Source organism: Cervus canadensis, chromosome 6, assembly GCF_019320065.1.
Source record: "Cervus canadensis isolate Bull #8, Minnesota chromosome 6, ASM1932006v1, whole genome shotgun sequence".
NCBI classification, from domain to species: domain Eukaryota; kingdom Metazoa; phylum Chordata; class Mammalia; order Artiodactyla; family Cervidae; genus Cervus; species Cervus canadensis.
In genome coordinates this window covers 83,032,446-83,057,389 of record NC_057391.1, presented here as the reverse complement: position 1 = coordinate 83,057,389, position 24,944 = coordinate 83,032,446, and the positions used below count along the sequence as shown (strand labels likewise).

The window sequence follows — 24,944 nt, the reverse complement described above, 5'->3', positions numbered from 1 at the left end:
GGAGCCTCACGCCTCTCTGGTTACAGCGAGCTGCTGCCCTAAAGGATGTTGCCTTTTCCCTCTGCCCCAGCCACTCTCTCCCTTGGGCCCTTTCTGATTTTGCGCCCTTGGGTGAACCATTTGCTCCCACGACTTCAACCATGACCTCTGAACTCCCATATCCCAAGTCTAAATTTCTAGCTCCAACCCTTCTCCTAAGCTTTATTTCTGTTTTTCAATAGCTTGACCATCAATTCCCATGCTCGCCCTGGCTCTGTGTTATCCATTTCCCAACTCATTATATCTTCTCACCTTCCACCTAATGGTATCACCGTCCTCCCCAGAAACAAGACCTTGACTTCTCCCTCTTTCCTAACCAGGTGGAAGCCAGGTGGAAACCATGACCCATTGACAGTCACCCAGAGCCTCCCTCCCCATGTCTCCTCCACGACAATGCCCTGGTCGTCACCACCTCTCACCTGGACACTGGGAAAGCCTTCTTAGCTGCTTGCATTGCCTTTGGACTCTTCCAACTGCCATTCACCCCTCATACTCCTGCCTACAAACAGACATCATCCTGAGTTTTCCTGCTCAAAAACAGGCACTGTCTTTCTGCTGCCTCTAAATCAAAAGCCAGGATTCTCAGGATGGCAGTCAAGATTCCCACTGATCCTTCCGGCCCAATCTTTTATCTCGTCTTTTTCTATGTACTCCTGCTTCTGGCACACCACAAGATTTACCATCTCTGGACACTCTCTGCCATCTTCACTCCAAATCTTTGTCCCCACAGTCCTTAATTTCTGATTGGGCCCTCCATACCACAATGACCAAAATTCTTCCCATTCTTTAAGGCCTCGCTCAAAACCATGCTTCTTCTGAACCCCCACATTGGAATTAAGTTCTCACTCTCCCAAATGCCTTTTGCACAGCAGTTATGCTCTTCCCGTGAGAAGTTCCGTGTCGTGGGTCTCTGGTTAACCTTTGGTTTTTTTTATTAGACTGCTTTGTACCCTGGGACTTTGGTTTCTGCAGGAGGGGAGGGTCATGAAATGGATGAGAGACTGCAGGTGAACTTTTATGTTTCTCTTAGTGAAACTGTATTTATGCAAGCTTGTGCATGCTTTTGAAAATAAAGCAAAACTAGAGAAGGTGCCAAGAAATAAAAGTCTTCCCTCCACTCCCCCAACATGGGGCTAAGAGTCCCAACCCCCACACAAACTAGTTGTATCACTTCCTGGGGACTCTGGTGAAAGATGAAGGAAGACAAAAGGCCAAGGCCATGGGGAGTCCTCCGTCAGGGCTGGGGCTCAAACACCAGAGACTGCCAGTCCCAAGGCCAGCTCTGGATTCCCAAGGGCCAGTCAGGATGCCCTGCACCTCTGTGGGGGTCCCAAGTCTGGGGAAAGAGAGGTGCCCTGGTGTAGCTCGTGTGGTTTGAGATGGGGTCTGGGGGCAACATCTGAATGCTCCCAGCAAGGCTCTTGAATGGTGGACGTGGAGACACACGATGGAAGAAGCTCTAAGAGCCTTGGCAAAGAACCAAATGAGCAGGGCCAGGTGGGCCCCTATGCAGTGGCCTCTGAGGAGCAGTTAGGCAGCCCCTACGGCAGGCATCCCAGGCAAGGCTGGACCCTAGAGGAGGGGGGGTCAAAGGACAAGAAGGGCAGGCTGGATGGGAGCTATTTAGGGAGCACACAGGAACATACAGGGCTCTGAGATGGAGACAGCTATGTGCACACGAGTAAGTGTATGTGCACATATGTGTTCATGCAGTAGAAACAGAGAGCTCTGATAAGAGTCTGCTCTGCTCCGCTGAGGCGTCTGGTTGGGATGAGGCAATCAGATGACAGGTGCCTGGGGGTCTCTCTCCTTGCCAAGGGAGTCTGACACTAAGAAGGTCCAGAAGATGCGGTGGGCCAGGGGTTATCCCTCCAGAGTGGGCACAGAGGCTGGGAGACAAAGCCTGCCCTTCTCTCCGGTGGCTTTTGTTTTTTCCATCTTGGCAAACATGAGGAATGACGTTCACAGGAGAAAAGCAAACAACACGTGGGAAGGACTTCTCTTTCCTCGTGTGGCCTTCATAAAAGCATTTTTACAAGCCTGTGAAAGGGGTCCTTTCCTGAGAACTGTGGCAGAGGGAAAATGGGCCGCGGGCACCCTCCAGTTCCCATTTCACAAACTGGAAAGCATCTTCTTCCCCAGGCCAGGCTGCAGTGGGCAGCCGGGAGTGGGGAGTGGAGGCTGGGACACAGAGTTCGGGCCCCAGGTCCGGTCCTGTGAGGAAGGAGACCCGCCCCCCACCCTCCCGCAGATGAGACCCCACAGCTCAGAAAATTCAGGCACTTACTTCATGGTGATGGTGTTGAAAAACCAGGAATAGAAGCCCTGGGGGAAAAGGAGAGAAAGTGTGAGAAAGCCAGCACTCAGAGCTGAGGGGGATGTCTTTTTGGAAGTCGGGCATCCTGTGACCGGAAGTGGGGGCCTAGAGGCGGGGCCTTGGACTGGAGGGAGAGAAGGGACTCGGCGTGGACATCAGTTGCTTTCTGTTTGTCCCTCATTGCTTCCTTCTGGGAAATGCCCCTCCCCTAGGCATGTGGCCCAGCGGGCTGTCCCTCAAGAAGGCTTCTGCCAGTTGACCAACAGGGGCATGACCCAAGTGGGGCCAAACAGAATGCTCTTAAGGGGACTGATATGGCATGGCTTCCTCTGGGTTCTTGCATCCGGTCAACACCAGGCAGCCTGGAGGGGCTTGGCGAGTCTCTGATGCCACACGCAGCAGTCTGCCTGAGAAAAAAGCCCAGTCAGACGAGGGAGGACCAGAGAGGGATCCTGGCAGCAATGCTGGACTTCCTGGATCCAGCTGGACCTGAAACAGACACTTCTCCTAATTTCCCCACACTCAAGCCACACATCACCCTTTTATTATAACTGTAAGCTTGCGCTGGGTTTCTTCTGCACCTGAGAGTCCTGTCAGTTATGCCTTTCTCTCAGGGTCTTGCTGTCTGGAGTTCCCGGGTGAAGGGAAAAGGTGGCCTTGGCCAGAGACTCGGCGGGAGGGGAAGCCTGGAGAGGGAGTCAGCTTGGGAACTGTGTGCGTAAGATGGGTAGAGGGCCGTGGCTCTAAAAGCCACCAGATGTGGTAGCTGGTTAAGTCGCTCTGATGCATGCTTGCTTCTGGGATTCCAGAGGGTTTGCCAAAACCTTAGAAAAGGTTGCAGTTCCTGACTGACCCCATTTGGGTCACGAGCACATCAGTGAACTGGGCAGCCCCCCTCTCAGTTGAACCACGTGGATTAGGGAATAGGTATTCAAAATGTGGTGATGGAAAAAACTCTTGAGAGTCCCTTAGACTGCAAGGAGATCAAACCAGTCAATTTGAAAGCAAATTCACTGGAATATTCATTGGAAGGACTGATGCTGAAACTGAAGCTCCAATGCTTTGGCCACCTGATGCTAAAAGCCGACTCTTTGGAAAGGTCCCTGATGCTGGGAAAGATTGAAGGCAGGAGGAGAAGGGGACGACAGAGGATGAGATGGTTGGATGGAATCACCGACTTGATGGACATAAGTTTGAGTAAGCTCCAGGAGTTGGTGATGGACAGGGAAGCCTGGCATGCTGCAATCGATGGGGTCACAAAGAGTCGGACACACCTGAGCGACTGAACATTTCCCAAAAGGAAGCAACAAGAGGCTGGTAAACATGAAAAAAAGGAAGTGCCTTGCTACCCTTGGTGTAAAGGCCCACCTTCCAGGCCTCCTCGCTGTGTTGGGTGGGTTGACAGTGGGAATGCCTATCGGGGGAATCATTCCCCTAGCTATGACCTAGGGAACTAAAACAGGGATAAAAGCCTGCGTATGAGGCAGAGCAAGGGGGACAGGGTATGATGGAGGCAGCGGCGACTGGGAAAGTCCCAGGTAGGGGGTGCATTGCTAGACAAGACTGGGCTTGACTCTCAAGACTGGCCACCCCTCCCCACACGGAGAGTCTTTCCCCACCACCCACCGCTGGGCCAACTCGCAGCTCATTAAGACAGCAGGTACGTTTGCTGACGGACCCTAGTGGTTATGTGGAGCGGAGGACCACCAGTGAAAGGGCAGAGGTCATGAATAGAAGTGTAGTCTCTACACTCGTGAAGGGACGTGTGAGTGACCATGTGTGGATCCCTTCTCTCTTTCTCTGTCTCCCTCTCTCTCTCTCTCACACACACACACACACACACACACACACACACACACACACTCCCCTGCATACACACCACAGCTCTGAAAGGCATAAACCATTCTGAAAACTTAGCAGCTGAACTGCGGGCCTGAGAAGCAGACATATCTTCTCTCTTCTCCCCGCCCTGAGGAAATGGTCACAGGCTCCCAGGAGCCAGCTCAGCTGACAAGATTGAGTCTCGGTGGTCAGTCCTGACCCACCTTGGTGGCCCCATCCTCCCCGATCTTGCCACGCCTGTCCTGACTTGCTCGCGACGCTATGGGGAGACCGGCTGGCTTCACTCATGCCACTCAGCCAGGCTAGAGGCTCGCCACCTGTCTGGGACCCCTCACCACACTCTCCCTCTGTGTGCAATTTCCACCCTCATCTGTTTGACTGCCTCACTGCTGCCATAGTGATTTACCTTCTAGATATTTTTAAAATAAAATCTCATTGTGCAGAAAAAAGCCACTACAAAGCCAAAGTGATGTTTCCAAAGGTAGATCTGAGAATCACCTTGCAAGGTGGGCGAGACTGTCCTCATTCGAGAGAGGAAACCTCCAGGACATGAACTGTCTGAGGCTCCCGGCCTGGCCGGGGCAGGTCTTGGCAAGGAAAGGGACCGGGTCTCTCGGAGGGATGAAAATGGAAGGAATAGGGTTGTACCTACTCACTGCCTCCAGCAAATACGTATCAGATACTAATGACACGACAGGGTGGACCGGGTACGTGAGACCACTACAGGTCTCAAGCGGGGAAGCGGGCACACTTGACTGACTAGAATGGGGAATTGTCACAGTCTGGGCTAAGAGCGCTGAAGAAAAGGAGAGCGTTTTCTATGAGGCTATCACAAGAGATCGGGATCCAGGTGGAGCGGACAAGGATCCCGGGAAAGTGGTGCTTGAGCTGAAACCTGAACAAAGCGTGGGTGTGTTAGCCAGAGAGGGGCCAGTGGGGAGTGGGCGGTGGGGAGGGGGAGAGCAGGTGAAGGGCATGGGGCGAGAAGGAGGGTCGGAAAGACGGCCAGTGCGGTGGAGGGCAAGGCAGTTGGCAGGGAAAAGAGAGACCGGATGGGTGGGCGGGAGGCCTAACCACGAGCCCATGGCAGTTGATTCCAAGAGCATTAGGAAGCCCCTGAACGCTTACACAGGGGGCCCTGTGTCCCTGTTCATGGAGTTCACTCTGGATGGAGTAGGTGGCATGTGTGGACCAAAAGAGATTGATTGGAGGCTACCATGCTCATCCAAGCCAAAGATTGATGGAGGCTGGACTGCAGGATGGTGGGAGAGGTGGTTAGAAACGAAACTGGGAAGGTGCAAGCAACACAATTTGGTGACAAGCCGGCCATGCCCAGGGGCCTGGATGAGAGCAATGACATGTACCTGAGTGGATGATGGGAAGAGTCTGAGACCAAGGGTCCAAGGATGGGTGGTGGTGGTGGTGGGGGAAATCACAGCATATTGAATTTGAAACGCCCTTACAATATTTTGAAGGCCACTGGATAAATGGAAGGTTTAGCTGGAGATAGGAATTTAGGAGGGATCCATGTAGAACTGGGGGCTTCCCTGATAGCTCAGTTAGTAAAGAATCCGCCTACAATGCAGGAGACCCCAGTTCGATTCCTAGGTCGGGAAGATCCACTGGAGAAGGGCTAGGCTACCCACTCCAGTATTCTTGGGCTTCCCTGGTAGCTGAGCTGGTGAAGAATGCGGGAGACCTGCATTTGATCCTGGGTCGGGAAGATCCGCTGGAGAAGGGAAAGGCTACCCACTCCAGTATTCTGGCCTGGAGAATTCCATGGACTGTATAGTCCATGGGGTCACAAAGAGTCGAACCCGATTGAGTGACTTTCACTTTCACTTTTGTGTAGAACTGAAGTCGTGAGTGAGTGTGGATGACACAGCCTGGGGCTGGGGGGTCTCCCGGCGTGGAGGAGGCACCAACAGAGGGAAACCCCAGACAGCAGGATTGCACGGAAGCAGCCGGAAGTGCTTTCCTCTGTCCAAGAAGGGAAGGTGGCCCACAGGCTCAGGCAGCTCTGAGAGATGAGAGGAGAACCGAGGAGAGTCCATTGGACTTCGGGGCTGTGGGTGACCCTGGGGCTGTCTGGGTGGGGGCCATGGGTGAGAGGGAGGTGAGCCGGTGGAGACGGCAAGCCAGACCTCTCGTCTGAGTTCCGCCCAAGACCACTCACCCCTGAGCGCCACCCAGAGCACGTTAGCTCCGCCCCGTCGTGTGGCGGGCCCCCTTGCTTCCTTTGTCCTCTGTGCCCTAACCACCGCCATTCTCTTGGCGACCTAGGAGGCAGCTGGGGTCAGTATCTCTGTATTTCCAGTGGGGAAACAGGCTTGGCAAGGTTGAGGCATTTGTCCAAGGTCATGCTGCCGGGAGCGCTTGGTGTGGCCCCTGCTCACGAGCCCGATGCCTCCTGCGCGTCCCGGGGCCGCCAGTCCAGAGCCAGCACGCCCGTCCCCGCCGTCCCGGGCCCAGGCCCCGCCCTCCCGGGCCCAGGCTCCGCCCTCCCCGGCCCAGGCCCCGCCCCAGCACCCACCTTGTCCCTGTGCTCCATCTCCAGAGAGATGTCCGAGGGGGACGTCTTCTCGCTCTGCTCCCCATAGATCAGTGAGGTCAGGCTACCGGCCAGGAAAGGGGAGGTGGACAAGGAGAGAAGGCTCTTAGGCGCCTGCCTCGCTGTCTTGCCCACTCCCGGGGTGGAGGACCAGGGTCCCCTCCCACCCAGGAGCAGACACACCAGCTCTGGGCCTCTTGGGGAGTCGTGATCTAGAATGTCTGAGACCTGAGAAAAGAGTGGCCTTGGGTCCAGAGGGGGCTGCCCTCCGGAAGTCACCTCTGTGCTAGGAGGGATGAGCGGGGCGGGGGTGGTAACGAGATGCCACCTGCTGACGCCTGTGCAGCTTGGGCGCGGGTCCGAGCCGCGCCCTGGCCATGGCAGCACATGACCCGAGGAAGCTCGATCCCCACCCCGGCCCCTCCTCACCTGTCGTTGTGTATCAGCAGAGCCAGGCGCCCGTAGTCCCACGCGGCTTTCCGGAGGAAGGAGTAAACCAAGACGATGACCTGCGGGCCAGGAAAGGGGCAAGAGGGTTCACAGATGCCTTCCCCTCGACTCACCCCTGCATTCCCAAGGGGAAGACTGTCCCTGAGGGCCCCAGGGGCTCCCCTCTAAGTGGCCAGCCCTTTCAGGGTAGGGATCATGCCTTTTTCAAGGCCCAGTGCCCAGCAGCATCCTGGCACAGAGTGGTTGCTCAGAGTTGGTTGAATGAAGGTGGCACGTTTAGAACAATGGACGAGAAGACTCTTTGAAGAAACCATCAAGGGGCCAGATGGGAGGCTCAAAGGCACTGGCCAAGGGGGGCCTTCAGAAGAGGGTGCAAGAAAGAGAATCAGGGATCTGGCTATACCCAAAGCCCCCTCGTCACCAAGGTGCACCTGCCCTGGGCAGGCTGACATTCAGCTGCTTCCCGCCGCTGTGGCTGGTGTCCACAGACAGCTGGGGCCCCATGTACCCCTTGGGAAAGCTGGACCATGTGCCCCGGGTGAGATCCCTGTGTTTGCCCTCCACAGTGCCCAGCACTCACCACCCACACAGTGATGTTGAGGAACAATACAGTAGGGATACCCCCAAAGGGCTGCCCCTTTAGGACGGTGTTCCGAGAGCTGAAGCAGTCATCCACCGTGAAGTTCCGGGACTTCCCCACCATGTTCACGTTGCTCGGCAAGACAGTCATCCTGGGAGGCTCCCTGCTGGAGAGGGGTCCCCAGGTCAGACATGAGGCCCCCCTCCCCCCACACTGTGCAAGATACAGAAGCCTGTCAGGGAGCTGGGAGGGGTGCGCTGAGCTTATAACTGGTCAAGGCAAGCTCAGCCCTCAGATGGCACGCAGGCCTGTCCTGTAAGAAACCAACTTCCTCAAACCCAGGGCTGAGATGGCAGAATAGCCCAGATACATTGGTAAACGCACATCCAGTGGGTCTTTCTACTTCTACCTCTGTGATGTTTTTCTTGAACAAACCTCACAAAGGTCTCAGGGAGAAAATATTCAGTTTAGAGGAGAGAACTATCACATCACGGGACACCTGTGCAGACACGGCCATTAACAATTGTCATTATCATCTTACGACTCTCTGGTCCAGTTTCCAGGAAAGGCAAATCACTTCTAAGACTAAGTAATGTAAGAATGTAGAGTACCTGGCACACCACAGGGACTATTCCACCTCGAACTTGACCAGAGAGATCAACACCCTTTCAGGGTCGTGAGCCAATGCAGTGATCCTGAGACTCAGACGCAGAGTTCACTGTCAGGGGCATCCGCATTCTTCAGGCCTAGGTAAGAGCAGAAAGTGTGAGTGAAAACTGGAGGTAACCAGCAGCTGCTTGGACTTATCTGCACAGTGGCTCCGATTTGAAATGATCACTTGTTTTGGCTCCAGACTACTACATCACACCCTAGAGATTCTTCACTCCCATTCAAGAAAAGCAGGCTTGTTCATTCAACAAATGTTTGGTGAACAACTGCTTTGTGATAGACTAATAGTGAGCAAGACCAAAAAAACCCCCCTCCCTTAAGGAATTCTAGTGGGGAGTGACAGTTCCGGGGTGGGAGTGAGGTTAGGATTGTAAAGAGGGTGGTTAGGGAAGGCCTCACAAAGAGGATGCCATCTGAACAAAGACTTGAAGAGGGAGCAAACCATCTGGCTGTGCGGGAAGGGCGCTGCAGGCAGAGCAAAAGCCTGGGGTTGGTGGATGGAGTGGCGGGGGGGGCGGGGGGGGCTCGGTGTTGTGTGGTGGTGAAAGCTTGCCTGGAGCAAGGAAGAGTTAAGGGGCCAGTGTGGCTGGACAGGGGGGTGTGAAGGGTGTGGGGGTGCCTGAGCAAAGGAGTGACATGAGGTGACTCATAGTTTAAAGGGGTCACTTGTACGAAGACTAAGTGGGGGTGAGGGCAAGTGGGGGTTCAGTTGGGAGGAATTTGTGGCAAGTCAGGCAAGAGATCTTACTGGGGAAGACTGAAGGCGGGAGGAGAAGGGGACAACAGAGGACGAGATGGCTGGATGGCATCACCGACTCAGTGGACGTGAACTTGGGTAAACTCCGGGAGTTGGTGATGGACAGGGAGGCCTGGCGTGCTGCAGTCCATGGGGTCGCAAAGAGTCGGACACGACTGAGCGACTGATCTGAACTGAACTGAGGCAAGAGATAAGTGGAAGCCTGGACTGGGATGGGAGCCGTGAATCGGTGAGAAGGGGGTCAGACTTTGGAAATATTTTGAAGGTGGAGCCAACCAGATTTGCTGATAGACTGAATAAGGAGCATGAAACAGAGGCGTCCAGGATGATGAAGGCTTGTGGACTAAGCAACTGGAAAACTGGAGGTGCTGCTATTGCGTGGGAAAGAGAGGACGTGCTGGGTGGGAGGTGCAGGGCGGGGGGCTGGGGGCTGGGTCGTGGGCATGCTGGGCAGGCGGCGGGCTGCGTGTCTGCAGTGCAGAGCAGAGATTGGAGACACGACATGGGAGTGGCCGGTATGGAGACAGATCTTGGGTTTTCCTACTTTCTGCTCCCCTCTCTTTCTGCCTAGGTTGCCCACCATTTTATTACCCCAGGTCACTGGTTAACACTTTCACACTAACATGTTTAGCCAAATGCACAATTATTCATAGTTTATATTGAGCACAATATATTTTAAACAGTAAGCCATCTGCTGGAGAGTCAGAGTAGAAGCTATGGCATTGCTGGGGTCTCTTGGCCAATGGGGCCGGCATCTCAGCCTTCCTGGGCTCTGGGTCAGCTGTGGCATGAAATGACAGTTCTGCCGGTGGCCACTAGGGAGAGCCCTTGTTGAGGAAGCAGGTGGAAAAAGGAGGCAGGCACGTCTATGAAGTCTGAAGGCCTAGGGGAGAGATTTTGCCTACTTGAATCAGTTCTCCAAGGAGCCTCCCAATCAGGCCTGGTGGCCCAACCTAGCTGCGGGGGCGCTGCAAAGAACAGACGCAGTGGCGAGTCCCCCAGACTTAGGAACCCAAGCTGTCTTTGCTGGTGGCACCCTCCCCCAGACCCCTTCTCCTCCTCTTTAAGCTCCAGATGCTCTTTCTTTATCACATGCGTGTTTTGAAAATAGTTTTTCGCCATCTTGCTTTTTTTTTTTTTTCCAGCAGGGCAGACTGCTTGTTGTTATTTTTGCATGGTATCTTTTGAAGCGCCAAAGTCACAAATTTTGACAGTCCAATGTATCAAATTTTTTTTTATGGGTCATGCTTTTGGTACTGTGTCTAAGAAATCTTGGCCTAATGCAAGATTTTAAAGATTTTCCTTGATGTTTCTCTGTCTCAGAGTTTTTGCTCTTACATCAAAGTCCGTGATCCGTTTTTCAGTTAATTTTTGCATATGGCATGAAGTAAGGGTCTAAGCTCACTTAGGGCAGTATGTGGCTGTCCAGTTGCCCAGCGCCTTTTAAAGGAGGGGAACAATTTATAAGCCCTTCTCTGGGCTTTCTGGGGACTGGAACCAGGCCAAGGATGTGAAAGAGCTTGGTGAGAGGCTGTCCAACCACAAGGACTCGAGACTCTTGTTATTTGGTTGATGCTGTGTGTGATGAGCCTGGGAAGGGATTCCTGGGCTGTGAAGAGCCCTGGTTCCCATCTGGATCTAAGAGGGTTTTGAGTTCTGGATGCTGTTCTTTTTACTCATCAACTTCCACTACGTTAGTCTCTCTTATTCCGAAAGAACCGCCCCCTCTCTCCCTCCGTTTCAACCTTCCAGAAAGAAGGACTGCATACTTATTATAAGCCAGGCATCCTGCCAGGCTCTAGGGGCCTGGCAGACATGGCTCCCACCTGCATGAGGCTCCCAGGCTCACTGGGGAGACACACAAGCACACGAGGCGCATGCCTCTGCCCTCCTGCACTCCCATAGCCCGGGGCCGTGGGGAGGACTCGCCATCAGATAGTCTGCACAACCTTCTGTGGGAAAGCGACCTCTGTGCCAGGACAGCAGAGTGTGGTGGGGAAGCATGGGCAGAGGAAACTGAGCTGGCAAAGATGCAGAGCGGAGACAGAGCACAGAGGTTTGGGAAACTGAAAATGAATACTCGTGCCTCCAGTGTCAGACGGGTCGCTGGTCTGTTCTTTCATTTGTTCATTCATTCATTCAACAAGAATTCATTGAGCATCTACTCTCGCCAGGCCCTGTGCAGACTCTGGAGCTACAAACATGCGTTCCTCCTCTTTAGGGAGTTCACAGCCTTTGGGATCCGGGGAGAGGAATGCTGTTGAGAAGCCTGGCCCAGGCTGCTATTCTGCCTGGGAGGACCCAGCTACAAGGTTCCAGCTTCTAAATTTAGAGTGGGGTGGAATCTAGCCAGCAAGGTTGGGTCAGGTGTGGGCTTTCAGCTTATCTCAGCCCAGCCCGAAGGGGAGGTGAGGAAGGAAAAGAAAGAAGACAGCCTCACCCCCACCTCACTACCGTCCTCAGCTTTCTCAGCAGCAAGCAGAGGCAGTAATGAGGGAGGCTCTTGCATTGCCATGGAAACACGGAGTGGCACCCAACCTTTTCTCCTCATACCTACACCATGCCCAGACCTTCCTCCTCCCTTCTTTCCAGAAGACAACCATTCTGGAGGTAGAGCTAACTCTTGTATGTGAAAAACAGGACAGAAAGTTTTCTGGCGATCAGAGCATCAGCCCCTGAAATAATAAAACTCCAAATCCGAGGCTGTTAAAGGAGCACAGAACAGGGGCACCAATCTGCCTGGTGCAGCAGGCATCAGGGAACTCTTCTCTTTGAGCATGAATTTCACAGCAGAGCACAGGGACGCTGGCTATTCAGGGCATCTCTCTGGAGCCAGAGGGCTGAAGTCCCAGAAACACCTTGCTAGCTGTGTGACCATGGATGGTGACCTCACCACTCTGAGCCTCAGTTTCCAAATCTGGAAAGTGGGGATAATAACAGAACCGCCTCTCAGGGTTACTGTGAGGATGAAACAATATAATTTATACAAAGCCCTTCACATGGTGCTTGGGAATCTATGTGCTCAAAATGAGCCAGCACCGAGATCACTGTCATTAGCTTATTTGTGAGATGAGCAGCCCAGATTGGACCATTCCTAGTCTCCTTCCCCCTACTCTGCTCTGCAACAGGCAAAAGGAGTGATGGAGAGTGAGGGAAGGACTTTACCAGATCCTCAAACTGCAGCCTGTGGGTGGTGCTAGTTCTGCTCTTCCTGGACATGAAAAGTAAATGTCAGCCTTGCTTTTTGGACTGAGCAGGGGCAGCGAGAGAGGATGTTAAGGCTGGCTGGTGAGTCCGGAGTCTCAGGTCCATCAGTTGCGTATCTTATCTGATAGGAAAGTGTGAGGCCTTCCTCGCCTTCCATTTCTGCCCCACCCTGAAACATCTACTTCTAGCTTTATTGATTACACCAAAGCCTTTGACTGTGTAGATCACAACAAAATTGTGGAAAATTCTGAAAGAGATAGGAATACCAGACCACCTGACCTGCGTCCTGAGAAATATGTATGCAGGTCAAGAAGCAACAGTTAGAACCAGACATGGAAAAACAGACTGGTTCCAAATTGGGAAAGGAGTACGTCAAGGCTGTATGTTGTCACCCTGCTTATTTAACTTATATGCAGAGTACATCATGAGAAACGCTGGGCTGGATGAAGCACAAGCTGGGATTAAGACTGCCGGGAGAACTATCAATAACCTCAGATATGCAGATAACACCACCCTTATGGCAGAAAGTGAAGAGGAACTAAAAAGCCTCTTGATGAAAGTGAAAGAGGAGAGTAAAAAGGCTGGCTTAAAGCTCAACGTCCAGAAGACTAAGATCATGGCATCCAGTCTCATCTCTTCATGGCAAATAGATGGGGAAACGATGGAAACAGTGACACACTTTATTTTCTTGGGTTCCAAAATCACTGCAGATGGTGACTGCAGCCATGAAATTAAGAGATGCTTGCTCCTTGGAAGAAAAGCTATGACCAACCTAGACTGCATATTAAAAAGCAGAGACATTACTTTGCCTGCAAAGGCCTGTCTAGTCAAAGCCATGGTTTTTCCATAGTCATGTATGGACGTGAGAGTTGGACTATAAAGAAAGCTGAGCGCCGAAGAATTGATACTTTTGAACTATGGTGTTGGAGAAGACTCTTGAGAGTCCCTTGGACTGCAAGGAGATCCAACCAGTTCATCCTAAAGGAAATCAGTCCTGAGAGTTCATTGGAAGGACTGATGCTGAAGCTGAAACTGCAATTCTTTGGCCGCCTGACGCGAAGAACTGACTCACTGGAAAAGACCCTGATGCGGGGAAAGATTGAAGGTGGGAGAAGAAGGGGACGACAGAGGATGAGATGGTTGGATGGCATCACTGACTCAGTGGACATGAGTTTGAGTAAGCTCCAGGAGTCGGTGACGAACAGGGAAGCCTGGCGTGCTGCAGTCCATGGGGTCGCAGAGCCAGACACGACTCAGTGACTGAACTGAACTGAGTCTCCAGTAGCACCAGCTGGAGGCTCAGCAGCCCCAGGCCTCGGCAGAGTTGAACTGGCTTTGCCTTTATTACTCCTCTTGCCCATCATCACTTCTAGGCTTCCAGACGTGGCCTGCTTTCAGCTCCTGCTGTCCCAACCAGCCAGGCCAGCACCTTCTGCCATGGTTCCTTCCAGGAGAGCTGGCCATCTCAAGGCCAAGTCTTCTCTGCATGCTCCTCAGTCGTGTCCAGCTCTTTGTGACCCCATGGACTATAGCCCGCCAGGGTCCTCTGTTTATGGGATTTCCCAGGTAAGAAAACTGGAGTGGATTCCCATTCCCTTCTCCAGGGGATCTTCCTGACCCAGGGATCGAAGTCATGTCTCTTACGTCTCCTGCATTGGCAGACGGGTTCTTTACCACTAGTGCTACCTGGGAAGCCCCAAGTCCTCTGTGGTGGAGCCCGAGTCCCAGAATTTAGCTGGTTCAGAAAGCCCTAGAAGGGGCCAGTCTTATTAACAGCTAACATTTATTAAGCACTTATTATAGGAAAATAATACCAGCTCATGTAACCCTCAGAAGTACCCAAGGGTACTAGAATCACCCCCAGATGAAAGAGAAAAGTTAAGACTCAGAGAGGTTAAATAACTCACCCAAGGTCACGATGCTGGTAAATGGCAGACCTGGCCCTTGAACCCAGGCAGTTCATAACCCTCTGCTCTGATACCCCCAGACCCTCTGGGCCTCTGCTGGGCTGGCAGAGCTGGGCAGGAGTCAGGGGGAGGAAATGAGCTTGCTTAAGCCCTCGTCCAGAGATAGAGCCTTTCCCAGTCCAGTCTCTCAGGGTGGGGCAGAGGAAGGTACTGTGGACTGAGGGATCCCAGAAGAGCTGGGCTCTGGGCCACCTACAGGCAGGTGTCTTCCCCGTTCTGGCCTCCTGTCTGTAAGATGAGGGGTTTGGTTGGGAGGTACCTGAGGACCAGGCTGGAGCCTGGATTCCAGGTGTCCCAGAGGTGCAACCTACACCCACACAGCCTGCAGCCTGAGCTGACTCTGCTCTGCGATCCCCTTGAGTTCTCAGGAACTAGTCCACAGGGCTTGGCCATTGATTGGTAGATGAGAATCACTGCAGCTACTTGCAGTGTCCCAGGGGAAGGAACTGTGGGTGGGGAGCCACCCCGATCCTCTCCTCCAAGCCTTTCCCCACCAGGGCATATGAAGCCACAGCTCCTGCCCTGCACCCTCCTGCCATCTGGCCTTCTCAGCCTCTTCAATAATTCAACAGCTTTTGTTCCCAACAAGAAAGATTATTTTCCATGGTTCTGGACTTAAAAAAAAAAAAAAAAACCAAAAAACATAGCATTCCTGGCCTTGGGCTCCTATCCTATTTCCCCTTCCTCTCTGGGTCTTTCCTTATATCCTGTCCCTGCCCTCCGCCCTCAGATTCTGCCCCCACCCCCACCCTTCCAGGACAGAAGCTCAGGATCACTCTCACCACTGGGGGTTACTCTGGGGGAAAGGGAGGAGGGGAACGGCTGTTACAGTGAGGTTCTGGTTCCCGTGTCTCCCTCCTCACCATGCCAGCTGGCTATGAATCTTCCCCTAAGTGTCAGTAAGTCCTTCCTTGTTCTGAACTGCCCTTGAGTCTCTTCATATCTTCATAGCTAAGGATGGGCTTCCCTGGTGGCTCAGATGGAAAAAGCATCTGCCTGCAATGGGGGAGACCTGGGTTCGATCCCTGGGTCAGGAAGATTCCCCCGGAGAAGGAAGTGGCAACACACTCCAGTACTCTTGCCTGGAAAATTCCATGGATGGAGGAGCCTGGTGGGCTATAGTCCCTGGGGTTGCAAAGAGTCGGACACGACTGAGCGAGTTCACTAAGGATGGTTTGCCCAACATTACAAATGGGTCACCAGCAGGGTAAGAGATTTGCCTAAGTGTGGGGAAGTTGGGCCTCCCAGGTGACGCTAGTGGTATAGAACCCACCTGCCAATGCAGGAAGAGATGCAGGTTCGATCCCTGGGTCGGGAAGATCCCCTGGAGAAGGGAATAGCAACCCACTCCAGTATTCTTGCCTGGAGAATCCCACGGACAGAGGAACCTAGCGGGCCACGGTCCACAAAGTCAGACACGACTGAAGCCACTTAGCACACACGCACTGGGAAGTTGGTAGATTTGGGATCAGAACTTGAGTTTTCTGGCTCCCCATCCAGCACTCTTGGGCATGGACCAGCGATGCTCAGCCTGGGGGGTGGGGGACACCAGAATTACCCGGAAGGTGTTAAGTAGATCCAGAGACTCACGCCCCACTCCAGACTTCAGATATGAGAATCTCCAGTCAATTTTTATGTGCAGCCAAGAAAGAGAATTAGCAGCTTAAGATTTCTAGGGTTATCTGATCTAGATAAGGGGTTCTTGAAGATCTAAAAGGTTTTCTGACTCCCCCTAAATAAGGAGTGAGGATGAGGAGGTTTGGGGATAAAGGACTGCAGCTAATGTCCCTAAAGTCATGTCACTATGAGGCAGCTTATGAGATTGGTCCTTATATTCATCTCTCAGGAGAGCTCCCTTCCCCTGCTCCCAGCTTATTCTGAGTCAGTGGCACGTTCGCCAGAAATCTAAAGAGACCCACACCACCTCGTCCTTTGAATCCCCAAACTCTTGCGTTTCTCCCTGGGTCAGAGGTCAATGGCCTGGCCACTTATTCCTGGGCCACCATGCCTGCCTGCTGTCCTGTCCCCATGAGTCTCAGGCCTGCTCCTCCTGCCCTGATCGAGCTTGAGCCACTTCTTCCTGGCCTTGGCTGGGGCCTTGGTCTCATCTGCAGTACAGCCCCTTGGTCCAGCTCAAGGCCTTCCTCCAGTGAGCGACCTGGGCTAGACCCTGTGCCTAGTCTTTACACAGCCGGCCTTTGCCAGCACTGCCTGGCATGCTTCTTCTGGTTTTCCATGCACAAGAGGTGCCGATTCCCCCTGACAAATCTGTGGGCTCCTTGATGGCAACACCTACATCATTGTGGTTCCCCCACAATGACCAGCATGTACAGGCCTCGGTGAAAGATACATGGGCCTTTACCCACGGCCACATTTGGGGCGAGAAATAAAATGTAGGTGATTTGCACATGTTTTGCATAGTGTGCAGAATGACCCGAGTCATTCATTTTTGCCTCCCCACGGCACATTGTTGGTTACTGAGTCTTGCTCCCCATGTCACAGCACAGAGTAGAGAGAGCATGTGATTTGGGGTCAGGAGGTCTGGCGTAGACCTGGCTCTATTATTTGTTAACTACTACTTAACTTCTTGCTGTTCAGTTCTCCCTTTTATCAAGTGAAAGGGAAAGGGAAGTTGCTCAGTCATGTCCTACTCTCTGCGACCCCATGGACTATAGCCCACCAGGCTCCTCTGTCCATGGGATTCTCCAGGCAAGAGTACTGGAGTGGGTTGCCACTTCCTTCTCCAGGGGATCTTCCTGACCCAGGGATCGAGCCCGGGTCTCCTGCATTGCAGGCAGATGCTTTACCATCTGAGCCACCAGGGAAGCCCTTTTATAAACACCCCAAATGTGGGTTGCTGCCTTTGCTATCCTCTTTCTAGGATTAAGGTCAGCCTTCATTCAGAAGCCCCTAAATGTCCCCTCCAGCACCCCTGTAGCCAGCAGCCCCAGCACGGGGTGAGTGGCTTGGGGGTTCCATTTTGCCGTCTCTCCTGCTAAGATCAGCAGCGCATTCAGCACCACGGACAGCGCCACACGGCCGCTCCTTTCTGGGTATGCTTCTCTCTGCCAGGGCCCTGTGAGCGGTGCTCGACGATACCCCTGGCCCAATAACACCAGATAACAGCTACTGAGTGAGTTCTGTGTGCCAGGCACTGTGCCAAGTCTCTTAATGCATCAACCGGGTTAACAACAAACCTATCAGATTGCCTGTTGGGTATGGTCGATGGCCTTCGGCACCCATTCCCTCCTCTTTCTAGTATACCTTCCTGTATCGCAGAAGCTAGAAAGCTGAAAACTACATTTACAACACTCCCTTGCAGCTGGGGTTTTAAATAGAGATCGAGTTCCATCGATTTAGATGCACTGGAGATAGATTTATAAGGTGGAAGGCATCTTCCCGCTGCCCTCGCTGCATTCTGCTGACAGTGTTGAGGAGGGGAAGGAGGTCTCTGCAGCAGATCAATGCCGTCTTTGCTCCCAGGGAGGAGGGGCAAGAGGACACTGTGGGGTAGGCTGCAGAGGCTCCTAGGTCCTGGCTTGCAAGAAAGAGAACACAGAATTCATGGCTCCAGTAGTCCCACCTTGGCTGTGGCTCAGAAGCAGTTAAATCAGCTCTGCTCTGTTTTGAAGACCCAGGTTCTAACCCTCCTGGTGATTTTATGATATGTAATTCTCTGATTTAAATTCCATTTGGTTAAGGTTCTTAGAGTGGTTTTTGCTTTCTGTACTAACAACGGGGAGGTACTATTACTATCCCATCTTGGGCACAGAGAAGTTAAGTGATGGCCTAGTTCAGACAGCCAGCGAGCAGTGGGACCTGAGCCCAAGACAGCCGACTCCCCAGCCCCCTTCCCAACCATTTTTCCATGTGCCACCCTCAAGGCAGAGAACACAGCCAACATCCCAGGAGACAGGAACAAAGCTCCCAGGAGGCTAAAGACAGAAGCTAAATGGAGAGGAGAAAAAGCTGACAGAGAATCCCAGGGATGGACTCCAGGCCCAAGTGGACACAGCCCGTGACAAATCCTCAGAAGAAGGAGGGGGAGGAGAGGACACGGATGTTTGTGGAGGGCAAGACAGGGCCCTGCTGCCTTCGCATGCCTGTCCCCCCAATCAACACGCATGCCTCACAAGCCAGGTCAGAGGCGGCAGCCTAAAAGGTGGGTGTCAGTATCCCCATTTTCCAGGTAGAGAAACTGAGGCTCACAGAGATCAAGCAATGGGCCTAAAGCTACACAGCTGGGGAGAGACAGAGGCAGAATTGAAGTCTGAGGGTCTGGTTCCACCGCATCACATGACCTCTGAAGTTACCATGCGGGCAGAGAGCTGCCTTGCCCATTTGGGGAAGGCTGTATTTCTGGGCTTCAGGAAGACAGCACCGCCCTCCCCCAAGGATCTCTACTACACCCCAGGGGCTCTCCTCTAGCCGGGAGGAGAGGCTTCGGGGGCAGAGGGCGCTGGAGCACAGCCAGGGGAGGCTGCAGCCACTAGGACCCGGGCTGCAGTGGAGTGTGCCGACTGCCCCTTCACCCGCCTTCCCTCTGGGTGCCCCCCACCCCCTGCAGGAGTCCCTCTGCTTGCTGGGAAGGCTCCTTCTCTTGCTCTCCAGACTCTGCACCCCCACCCAGAGCCCAGGCCTTTTCGCCTACGGCCCGGAAGTCAGGGAGCCACCATAACTGTGTCCAAATGGGGCTGGAGGCGGGGGAGAGACAGCGGTGGGAATGTCATCAAGACCCCGCCCCTGGGAGCCAGGCAGCGGCAGCAACACACAGGGAGAAGGAGGGACAAGGCCCTACTTGTGCTGAAAACACAAAGTAGGCAGTGAGAACAGCAGGCTGTGACGATGGCGGACTAGAGGATTTCAGTTCAGAAAGAAAGGCAGGGGCGGGGGTATAAAAAACCAAAATTATACCTGTAGAGAAAAAGACCAGCTATCACTGGGTGGTGGGACTATTTTCTTTCACTAGCATTTGAAAAGTATTTTCTGAACTTGAAAAACCATTAAACATAAGCATATATTATTATTTATAATTAGAAAAAAATCCTATTCAAAAAGGCAGGCTTGCTATTTCTAGTAGTCATGTATGGATATAAGAGTTGGACTATAAAGAAAGCTGAGAGCCAAAGAATTGATGCTTTTGAACTGTGGTGTTGGAGAAGACTCTTGAGAGTCCCTTGGACTGCAAGGAGATCCAACCAGTCCATCCTAAAGGAAATCAGTCCTGAGAGTTCATTGGAAGGACTAATGCTGCAGCTGAAACTGCAATACTTTGGCCACCTGATGCGAACAGTTGACTCTTGAAAAGACCCTGATGCTGGGAAAGATTGAGGGCAGGAGGAGAAGGTGACGACAGAAGATGAGATGGTTGGATGGCATCACCAACTCAATGGACATGGGTTTGGGTGGACTCCAGGAGTTGGTGATGGACAGGGAGGCCTGGCGTGCTGCAGTCCATGGGGCCACAAAGAGGGACACGACTGAGCAACTGAACTGAACTGAACATACAATCAGCTTCTCCTCATCCTTTGGCATCAAATCCTTTTCCTTCCCCCCTTGAGTGGCCTCATTGTGACCAGCTCCCACTCAAGCTTGTCAGTGGAGCAGAGAGGGTGGAGAGGGTGCAGGGGCCAGGCCCTTGGAGTGGCCCAGAGGTTCCTATGCTGGCTGCCTGCTCAGAAAGAAGAGTGGGGGCTTGAATCTGAGCCCACTTCCTCCCTGCTCCATCCACAGGGCCTGGCTGGGCCAGGTGCACCTCGTGGGCCAAGGTGACCATTAGCTCTTCCTCCCTCCCCAGGTCAAGAGCTCCTCCGGCAGCTGCGGTGCTGGCCGCATGGTGAAGACCCAGATGCAGTAACCAGGGAGGGGGGCTCCGTGGCTCCCCAGGGCAGCTCTCACTTGGGCAAGTGGGGGCCAGCCTCCCTTCCCAAAGACCCCACACCAATCAATCAGTGGAAGATCAGGACCACTAAGGCCCCAGCAACACAGTTAGGGGCAGTCTAAACCTAGATCCCCATGGGGAAGGGAATAAAGGAGAGACAGGAGCCTCCTGGGCTGGGTCTGGCCGCTGGACTGTCTCGGCGGAAACTGATCGGGGCATACGTTCTTCCAGGTGACGAAGTGTGCTTACAGTCATCATCCCACCTGACCCCCAACAGCCCAGTGGCAGCAGGGTAATGACTGTCCCCATCTGACCCAAGAGGATGCAGAGGCCCAGAGAGGGTTAGGAGCCTACCCAGGGTCACACAGCACAGAGTGGTAAGGCAAATGGAGGCAGGGGTCTGAAGCCAAGGCCTGAGATTTTCCATAGCTCCTTCTGACATCTGAGCTCGTGGCTCCCGGCCTGCTCCAGGCAGAGGCCCCTTTGGCCCCGGGACTCCTCCAGTCTCGTCTGCCCCATCTCCCTAGAAGGAGCCTCAGCTCCAGTGAATGGGCAGCCCCTGTCCCTCAAAGGCCTCAGCTTTCTCTGCTCCCTCCACCCCTCTCCTTTGCGGAAAGACCTCGTGAACCTCCCCACAGAAGGATGGTCCACTGTCTGCCACCTTCCCTCCTGCCTTTGCATATGCTAGCCCTCCTATCTGGAATGTCACCCCTGAGTTAACTCATTCTCCCACTAGTTAATCTCAGCTCTATTTTTGCCTCCTTAGGGAACAGCTCCAGTCCAGGTTAAGCCCCCACATCTCATGCTTTGGGGCATCCTGGGAGACAGAGTGGCACTTAGGTGTGGGTTCCTAGTGAGATCCTGGGATCCAAACCCTACCTCTGCCATTTACTAGCTCCATGTCTTTAGGCAAATGTCTTAACCTCCCCGGGCCTCAGTTTCCTTATCTGCAAAGTAAGGAAGTTAATAGCATCTACCTGACCAGGTGAATGTGAGGATTACATGAACCAATCTACACGAAACACTCAGAACAGTGCCTAGCACATACCCATGGCTCAGTACAGTGACGTATTATTACCTTGGGAGTAACTGGTGCATGCCTGCATGCTCAGTTGCTCAGTCAGGTCCAACTCTTTGGGACTCCATGGACTACAACCTGCCAGGCTCCTCTGTCCATGGAATTTTCCAGGCAAGAATACGGAAGTGGGTTGCCATTTATTCCTCCAGGGGGTCTTCCCAACCCAGGGATGGAACGCACATCTCCTGTGTCTCCTGCATTGCAGGCGGGTTCTTTACCACTGTGGCGCCTGGGAAGCCCCCGGGTACCTAGTCCCTCTGATGTTTATTCATGGAATGACACAGCAAATGGCTGCCTCCCTTGGTGGATGGAAAGCTCCTTGATGACAGAGCCCAGGGGCTGTATTTGCTCATTATTTGCTCTGCTCTGCTGGGTAGAGCACAGTGCTTTACAAATATTTGTTGAAGAAAGGGATGATAGGCAGCGGGACTAGGGCGGGTCTCATCTGGCCCTGTGATCTCAGACTCAGCATCTTGGCTGGAAATGCTCTTTCAGACCCTCTAACCCAAGCCCCTCCTTCCTCAGATGCGCGAGGGCTGCCGCTGGCTAGCATTTCCGCAGCTCGCAGTCTCCCGGGAAGGCCTACGGCTCCACTCTGTCCACCCCTCCCCCACCCCACCAGGCTCTCCTCATTCAGAGGATTGGGGGCACGACGGAATCTTGAACCGAGGTATCCATTTATGTCAGAAAAAGAAAGAAAGTGAAGTCAGTCGTGTCCGACTCTTTGCCACCCCATGGACGGTAGCCTGCCAGGTTCCTCCGTTTATGAGATTTTCCAGGCAAGAGTACTGGAGTGGGTTGCCATTTCCTTCTCCAGGGGATCTTCCCAACCCAGGGATTGAACCCGGGTCTCCCACATTGTAAGCAGATGCTTTACTGTCTGGGCCACCAGGATTTGGGGGGGGGGAGGGAAATGGTGTCACGTCATCTCGTATCTGAGTGTTAGGGGAAACATCCACGCCCTCCGCAACCTGGTGAAGCTGCAGGCTTCGATTCAACCTGAGTTATTGCCGTAGTTTCCGTCTCCGTGGTAACAAGTCCGGACTGCGCTCAGCCGCGGCAGGACCCCGGTCCCCCAGGCTAAGAGGCCAGCAGTGCGGCTCCCGCCTCAGCCTCTTGTCTGATGGACTCCTCTGCAGTGGACTGAGAGGGGGGCAGCTGGGACGGAGCCACAGCGGAGGGAGGCCCCAGCCCATCTGCGTCCGCCCAGGGAGGAAGGCGCCCGACAGCAGGAGCGAATAGGTGGGATGCTACGGGGCGCCGTCCCAGCCCAGCTCCGCCTGCCGTCAGACGGGCTCCGGTGGTGGACGGTGCCGCAGGCTGGTGGGAGGCGGAGAGACCCAAGAATCTTGCAACCAGGAGGCTGAGCCCTGACCCACGCAGGCCAGCCAGCTGTTGGTGATTTGCTGCCATGCAGACAGAGCCAGCCTTCACTGAACGCCTTGCTCTGTGCCCTGCACTGAGCTATGATTTGGGGAGGATAGCAGAGGGTTCTGCCCTCGGTGGGCACCCGGTCAGGCGAGAGCAATCACAGCAAAGAGGAACCGGTGCCCTGTGAAGAGAGATGCCCCCGCCACTGCCGGCCTCCCTGCTCGCGTCTGGACTTTTCTAGGAAAGGAAACTCAAGAAACGACCGGGCTGCCTCCTGGGAAGGGAATGATGCAATGGAGGTTGAGGCAGAAAGAGGAAAGATGACTTTCCATGATATCCTCCCTTCTACTTTTTGGATTTTGTACTAAGTTCATAACTAACCAAAGCAACACCCCCCCCCCCCCAAAAAAAAAGCCAAACAAAGATGACAAGCGCCACGTGACAGGTACTACCCTAGGGGCAGCAACTCCATGCTGGGCCCGGGGAGGGGGAACAGGCAGCCCTGACGTCAAGGGACTCAGAGTTCTCATCTGCAAGGGGTGTGTGTGGGGCGGGGTCAGTCTCTGTACCTTGGGATGTGTGGACCTACTGGGTTGAAGGTTATCTCTCCAAAGTGCATGGCTACCTCCCACAGCATATAGCCTTTATTTGTATAATGTGTATGGTGATGACAGGTAACTGGACTTATTGTGGTGGTCATTTTGCAATATATACAAATATCAGATCATGTTGTATAACTGAAACTAATATAATGTTAGCAATTATTCTTCAGGTAAAAAAACTATAGCCTAAAAAAATTACAACGTTATTGAAAAATAGGAAATCTGCAGAGATACTGGGGCTTCCCAGGTGGCGCTAGTGGTAAAGAACTCGCCTGTGAGAGGTGTGGGTCTCTGAGTCGGGATGATCCCTTGGAGGAGGGAGTGGCAACCCACTCCAGTATTCTTGCCTGGAGAACCCCAAGGACAGAGGAGCCTGGTGGGCTACAGTCCACAGCGTTGCAAAGAGTCGGACACGACTGAATCGACTTATCACCAAGCAGAGATGTTAGTTAAAATGAAGCCACACTGCATCAGGGTGGGCCCGGAATTCAGTGACTGTGTTCTTACAATAAGGCCACATGGAGAGACACACAGAGACGAAAACCACGTGAAGACAGAGCAGAGATCAGCAAAGGAACACCCAGGGTCATCACAACCACCGGAAACTGGAAGAAGCAAAGAAGATTCTTCCCTGGAGCTGCAGAGGGAGCATGGTCCTGCCAACAGCTTGATTTTGGACTTGCAGCCTCCAGAGCTATGAGAGAGCCAATGTCTGTCACCCAGTTCATGTTGATTTGTTACAGCTGCCCCAGGAAACAAGACAATGGGCCTATGCATCTGTGTCTGTGTATGCTGAGGTTTGTGTGTCAATCGATTTGGAGTCTGTGTGTGTCTGTGTGTGTTTGAGGGGTTATTTGGGTGTGCCTGGGAAAGTATTTATGACTGTAATTTGAATTTTAGGTGTTGTGTGAGTTTTGGGGTACATGCATGTCTGTGTGTTCATTTATTGTGCAGTTTTGTGTGTACATTTCTGTGTGCGTGTATGCGTGTGCTTTGGTGTGTTTGAGAGTCAATGATCTCTAAAGTCTCTCTTGGCCCTAACCTTCCAGAAGCCTGCCCTGGGGCTCTTTCGGCTGCAGAGGTTGGCCTCGAGAGAAATGCGGGCCAGGGGTGGAGGAGAGGGACCAGCATCAAGGCTGGGTTGGCACAGCCCCTCCTCTGGTCTAGGGCCGCCTGGGAAAGGGGGTGGTCTGCTGGTAGAGTGCCCATCATTGCACCTGTTCTGTTGGTGGAATGTTCTCGAGGTTAGGCATGTGGGTCTTGCAGGAGCCATATCCTGGGGGCCCAGCCTGACAGCCTTCTTGAAAGTGAAAGTGAAAGTCGCTCAGTCGTGTCTGACTCTTCGTGACCCCATGGACTTTACATTCCAAGGAGTTCTCCAGGCCACAATACTGGAGTGGGTAGCCTTTCCCTTCTCCAGGGGATTTTCCCAACCCAGAGATCGAACCCAGGTCTCCTGAATCGCAGGCAGATTCTTTACCAGCTGAGCCACGAGGGAAGCCCAAGAATACTGGAGTGGGTAGCCTATCCCTTCTCCAGGGGATCTTCCTGACTCAGGAATCGAACTGGGGTCTCCTGCATTGCAGGCAGATTCTTTACCAACTGAGCTATTAGGGAATCCTGACAGCCTTCT

General features: G+C 53.3%; 1 protein-coding gene across 5 annotated transcripts in view; it reads right to left on the bottom strand.

Annotated features, from left to right (window-relative positions):
• The window catches only part of TMEM63C (transmembrane protein 63C), a 73,633-nt gene that overhangs the window by 28,030 nt on the left and 20,659 nt on the right, over positions 1-24,944 (bottom strand). For 4 of the 5 annotated variants that reach the window (XM_043472635.1, XM_043472637.1, XM_043472639.1 and 1 more), the window contains 5 exons: positions 8,391-8,525; positions 7,780-7,945; positions 7,179-7,258; positions 6,732-6,813; positions 2,327-2,364 (listed from right to left, as the gene is read on the bottom strand). In XM_043472635.1, coding sequence (XP_043328570.1) covers positions 2,327-2,364; positions 6,732-6,813; positions 7,179-7,258; positions 7,780-7,929 — 350 coding nt within the window. In that variant the 5' untranslated portion in view covers positions 7,930-7,945; positions 8,391-8,525. The remainder of the gene's footprint in view (positions 1-2,326; positions 2,365-6,731; positions 6,814-7,178; positions 7,259-7,779; positions 7,946-8,390; positions 8,526-24,944) is intronic. The other variant, XM_043472636.1, reaches the window with a different exon arrangement.